Here is a 6,208-nt window from a genome sequence, read left to right on the forward strand (position 1 = left end):
GAGAATTACCTACCTTCTGTAGGTTTGGAGACTTTCTGTTCAAACTGAGCCCTGAACTCTGAGGCCCCGGTGTATGTGTTTCTGACACCGTCATCAACAAAAACAAAATGGGTGTGGTTAGGATTCAGGGGGACAGGTTTACCATGAATAATGACATTACTGGTCTTAAAATGCACTGGAAAACGACCCTGGAATTAGTAATTTATTATTCAAATTACATGTAGATTCAATGTATAATTTCTAATAAGTAAATCACAATATTTGTGTATCTTGAAAATTAGATACAAAATAATGCTACTTCATTAAATTATCTATTCAATACAATATAGAAGTGGATACAGTTCTAAAAGTTAATTGTGGAACCCAAATAATATTTTTCCAATATTCTACAGAAATGTATTTCAAACAATCATGTAAACAAATTGGGTTTAACCTCATATTGCAAGGTCAGTCAAAGTAAATTTTTCAAATTTTTCTATGTAACAAGACATACATTGTAATATAGGATTTTGGGAACTTAAATTCAAATACTACACTAATTTGAATAAAGGGACAACAAAAATTAATCTATTTTAACTTTTTTTTACAGAGAGAGAGAGAGAGAGAGAGAGAGAGAGAGAGAGAGAGAGAGAGAGAGAAAGACAGAATGAGAGAGAGGGAGAGAGGCCAATAGGAGAAAATGGACAACACAGTGCCTTTCATTTTTGTTGACTTACATTTCCATCACTCTCTAGCTCTTTTCTGTCCTTGACATATCCCCAGGGCCCGATTCCGATCAGGCGCAGCGTGTGGGTGATTCTGTCATTGTCCCACAAGAAGGACTGAGCCTCACTGACAGCATTACCTACAGCCTTCATCGCTCGGACATTTGACCCTGTTGTGATCAGCCATGCGTTAGTCGTCTTTGCAGCCTGGAACAAAAAGAAATCACAAGTCAACTAGAACAATGAAGAATAAAAGAATGTACTTAAAGAAATCTGATGAGACATTAAAACCATTTGTCATATTATGGATATCATATTCAACCGTGGCTAATCCAAGTTTTTTTCAGAGATGAATTGTTAATGAATTGTTGTTCATTAATGTAACAATAGCTCAATAGCTTGAACAGGTAGGAAATACTTAAAGTATGTTTTAAAAAGTGGACGAGGAAAATTTAGGGGTTACAGACGGGTATAGGAGACTTGACACTTCTGGATATAAACTACTGGAAAACATCCATTGTACGGCCACCTTATAAACTCATGTAGGGCACAAAGTTTCAAAAGGTGTGAAGGTACAATGTATAAGAGAAAAAATGTAGAAGATTGAGGTAGGTAAAGAGACTGCTGAAAATCCGCTTTGATTGAAGGTAAGTGTATGTAGATGTAAATGGTTAAAGTGGGACATAAAAAGGGAAGTGCAGGGGGTGGGGTGGGGGTGTTACCTTGATCAGACCAGTATTGAAAGTTTCTCTCATTTTGTTGTCCAGTTTGAAGCTTTTTGCCCCTCCTATCACTGAGATACACAGACTGGGGGGTTTAGGCTCCATTATCTTCCAATGCTTCTCCATCAGCTCCAGACATTTGTCCACAGAATCCTTGTGACTCAGTCGAACATACTTAAAATAAACATAAGAATTTTCAATCAAACACCCTGAAATACATTTGTCCACAGAAACCTTGTGACTCAGTCGAACATACTAAAAATAAACATAGGAATTGTCATGCAAACACTCTCAGAGGTACTCAAAAAATACACTTGTAATTTGTATTTCTTGGAGTTTCACAGTGACCTCTGTTTTTTTTTTAAATTATGATAACAAAAATCTACATGCACCGTTACCACTTTTTTATTGCTGGAGATTTAAGGAAAGCCTTACCATTGCAGGTTTAGATTCCCCTAACTGGTTATCATTGTTTATAAAACTTATTTTTCCAAATGTTGTACAAATATTCTCCCGAAAAGCTTCCTCTTTGCTCCACGGAATTATAGGTATATTATCTGGTGGGGCTTTGAAGAGTGTTTCTCGATTTATAATGCTTCGCAATTCTACAAAAACAAGGCACCAACATGTAAAATGGTACAGTAACAATGTTCCATATTTTTTCATCAAAACAATCACAAATTATCGGAATGCATAATTGTTTCCAAAGATCATGCAAAGTTAAGATACCTTTTCAATGAAGATAAACCTATTTTTGTCTTAGTAATTATAAATTGAAGTGTTTAAACATACTACTGTCTGGGATGAGATAGGCCTCCACGATATCTCTCTGAACACTGTTCATTGGTTGAGTATTAGATAGTCCAGCATGCTCTGACAAAACCTCTCCACAATGGCACCTTATAATTAAGACAAATTCTTATACCTTTACCAAACTGATAATGTAATACTGATTGCTATATATAAAGATGACACTTTTGTTAAGTCTCCCATTTAGTTTTCACTACAAGATCCCGTCTTTTTTCAGACTTACTATACTAAAAGTTCACTCTGTCTTTAGACTTACTTTAAGTCCTTTATTTTCTTGACTGAGGTTTGGTTTGGTTTTGGCACAAATTTAGAACATTCTATTTGTCGAAAATGCTGCTTTACAAACGTTATATGTTCTTGTTTCCTCTGACAAAAAAATTCAAATAAATATTCATCATATGAATTTAAATGATTTTTTTTTAAAAAGGTCTTGCCATTGAGTAATTCTAAGCACTTAAACTATCATCTATAGGAAGAAATAAAAATTATGTTTTCATATGTCTTTTTCTTCTATTAAATACAGCTGAACTTTAGTATCTCGAACACAGATATCTCTAATACCATGGATATGTCGAAGTGATTAGGAAGTCCTTACCATGTATTTCGTAAGTATTTTACCTTCTATATCTCGGTCCCATAGAGTTCAAGACAAGGAGATTTGACTGTATTTATTAAAACAGCTAAACTTGACTTACAAATCAATTGAACAAATATACCTTTTGAAATTCTAAATCCTGGTCCTGTTTTCGAAAGCGATTCTTGGGAATTCGACCCAACCCCGGTATCTTTTTGCACATTTCTGAGTAACGAGCCTCCTCAAGTGTTAGGGACGTCTGAACGTCATAGAATCTCTCTAGTTGGTATTTCTTATAGTCCGGCATAGAGGAGGAAACAGCGCCCCTTTGGTCTGTGGAGAATGTGACCAGATCATATCTATCTGAAGGGTATAACTTCGTGTCCAGCTCAATACCTGCCATTTTTTCTTCAAAGACGGGTAGCCAGGACAATTTACAACAAAAAAATCGAAAGCTGAATGAAAAAAATTATGTAGATTAATTAATGAAAAGCAAGCAAGACTTACAAAAATGGGCAAAACGTATAATTTTGCATTTGCTAAACTTAGTTTGTACATCTGAAACAACTATTACATGTAGCTATATTTCATACCTAGAACTAAATGCTGCTTATTTTACAAATAAAATTCAACATTATAGCAAGTGCAGCAAAGCCCTGTTTACACTGCGAGCTCTTTCGCAACACCAGGCTGAAGACAAAATTTGGACTGTGCACATTGATTCAAATGAATTTTTCTCCAGTATGCACTGGACCCATAATGCACTGCAAATAGATTGTATTTCAATAATTGTGGACCTACATGTACTCTTGGGTTCAAAGTCTCACAATAACCAAAGAAAAGGTCACAAAAATAAATTTGCAATACACCTTTCTTTCATGAAAATTGCAGATATAAGTTATTGATACTCAGGGCGCACATCTTTTGTACAAGAGGCTGCATCAAAGGGATCACATATTTGGTAACAACAATCAGGAAGTTATTACAGTGTCAAATAATCAAATAATAATACAGTCCGCCCCTCACTGAAGCTCTGTCTCTCATCTCCTTATAGGACACGGCAATGTTCTCTGTTTATATTAACGCTGTGTATCTTGCACATTCTTCAATTAATTAGATGGTTGCAGCTTTGCACAAAGTCTGATTGGAAAGTGTCAAGGTTCGAGAACAACACATTGTAAAAAAAAAAAAAAAAAAAAAAAAAAAAAAAAAAAAAAAAAAAAAAAAAAAAAAAAAAAACTAATTGTCCGTCAACTGAGACGCTCTCTTATTGTATCCAATCTACCAGAGTATGTAAACAAGTTCATAATAAGATGTCATTGCCCGTCGCTTTACACACCGATAGTATCAATTATAATTCATAACACAATATTTAAACATAAATAAATGCACTGTACAAATTAATATATTAATTAAGATTATAATTTAAATTGTGTTACATTCCTCCCCAAACCAGAGGAAACATTGACCAGTGTTTACTTAATGAAAAGCATTAACACAATGAGTTAAAATGTCCATAAAATAATCACTTTAAAATGTCCATAACACACAACACACAGATGTCTAATCAAAATATCCCGATTTGTTTATTTAATAATGACGAATGTCCTTTGAAAAACGGCGACATCCTCTTGACAAAGATTTTTGCATTTCGGCGACATCTCATGGAATACGGTGAATTTCCTTCAGATTTGGTGACATCCTGTGGGTAGGTAACATCTACTGGATGAAATATATGGAGATAACGAACAGTATTCAAGCTCAAAGGTCCATTAAAAAATACAAAATAGGAGCAGAGCAAACACGGACCTCTAAACATCAGAGGTGGGATCAGGTGCCATGGAGGAGTGAGCATCCCCTGCCGACCGGTCACACCCGCCGTGTGCTCCTGTCATGATCGGGAAATAACGGAAAAATCCATCGACAATTCAGTGTGTAAATAATGGCCTAACAATTTGTATGAAAAACTTCAGTCAGCATTTGACTCAATGATAAATTGTATTTGCTGACAAGGTCATTGTATCGACCATAGAACTTACGAAATGATGACTTTAAACGAGGCAGCTGATATTCTTGTTTCATCAACTTGTTTGTCAATAATTTACCTCGTTTTAGAAATTGTTCATACGTAGCATGCTCTTGCGTATCGAATCAACTGAGAGATATATACCCCGTATGCAGGTGATGAAGGTATATTGCTGCACAAGTAAGTGAAGTTGACGATTGAAAAGTTAAAGTCATTACGTTTATCATAAAGCTTGGTTATTAGATTACCATTAACGTCTATTTCAAGTAAAATATCCAAATATGAAATAGATGTGTCAGACTCTGTGGTATCTTTTATCTCAAGCTCATCAGGATATATCGTATCGACATAAGAATGAAAATAGCCATTGTTAATTGACAATACATCGTCGATATATCTAAATGTCGAGTTGAAGGCCACAGCAAGTGTTTTCTTCTTTTCACGTGCAAGATTTTGGACAAATTCTGCTTCATATGAATACAAAAAAAAGGTCTGCTTATAACGAGGCGCAATTGGAACCCATGGGAATTCCAATAGATTGTTGGAAGACCTGGTCTCCAAAAACCACATAGATATTGTCAATCAGAAACTCAAGCATCTTTTTAATGTCAACTTCAGAGTACTTGTGTGTACAATCAGAATGTTTTTTAACAAATTAATTTTGCAAATGACCAATGACAAGGTAAGTATATTTACGAGTTCCATTTTTATTGAAAAAGCAGCTGTCAATGATATCAAAAAGCCTGGACTTTAATTTATCGTGGGGAATGGTTGTGTATAAAGTAGAAAAGTCATAAGTTTTTAAGCTGTTGATTTTGATAAAATCTTGCGATTTCAAATTTTCCAAAAGAATTTTTAAGTATCTACATCTGATTTACACCACTTCTCGAATATATTGTTGCACAGTACTCTTGAAGTTTCTCCTTCACCACTGTTAATATCTTAGTGAGGAGTAAAGAAAGAGGCTTGGTTGAACATTTACTGGAACCCGCTATGTATCTTTGTTTGTAAGGATTTTTATGAAGTTTCGGAATCCAATATAAATATGGCAATTCAAATTCATTTTGGTTGTTTGGAATATTAAAAATATTCAAAACTGACATATGATTTTGAAGAATTTCTTCCTTAGAAAGGGAACTATGAATATAAGTTGGATTACCACTTGTAGAATTAAATCCAAATTCTTCTAAAATACATTTAATATAATGAGCCTTACAAACAAAGACAATGTTGTTACCTGCTTTGTCAGCAGGGACCAGTACGTACTGATCATGTAATCTATCTAATTCTTTTTTCACTTCTGGATTATTGAATACAGAAGGATAGATGGTTCTCATATTGCCCCTCAATCTTTTAATGCGTGATTTTAACA

At 34.5% G+C, this 6,208-nt stretch overlaps 1 protein-coding gene across 1 annotated transcript in view; it reads right to left on the reverse strand.

Moving 5' to 3' along the window:
• LOC133192294 (transient receptor potential cation channel subfamily M member-like 2) overlaps positions 1–3,220 on the reverse strand; it is a 41,770-nt gene extending 38,550 nt beyond the window's left edge. Inside the window, exons 1-7 of the mRNA XM_061328307.1 lie at positions 2,953–3,220; positions 2,493–2,602; positions 2,222–2,325; positions 1,862–2,031; positions 1,427–1,600; positions 717–911; positions 14–188 (exon numbers count right to left, since the gene is read on the reverse strand). Of these exons, the coding sequence (XP_061184291.1) occupies positions 14–188; positions 717–911; positions 1,427–1,600; positions 1,862–2,031; positions 2,222–2,325; positions 2,493–2,602; positions 2,953–3,213 (1,189 nt within the window). The 5' untranslated portion in view covers positions 3,214–3,220. The remainder of the gene's footprint in view (positions 1–13; positions 189–716; positions 912–1,426; positions 1,601–1,861; positions 2,032–2,221; positions 2,326–2,492; positions 2,603–2,952) is intronic.
• Positions 3,221–6,208: the final 2,988 nt, after the last annotated feature.

Source organism: Saccostrea echinata, unplaced genomic scaffold (genome assembly GCF_033153115.1).
Source record: "Saccostrea echinata isolate AGI-Se365-2 ecotype Australia unplaced genomic scaffold, CSIRO_AGI_Sech_v1 ptg000025l, whole genome shotgun sequence".
Classification (NCBI taxonomy): Eukaryota; Metazoa; Mollusca; class Bivalvia; order Ostreida; family Ostreidae; genus Saccostrea; species Saccostrea echinata.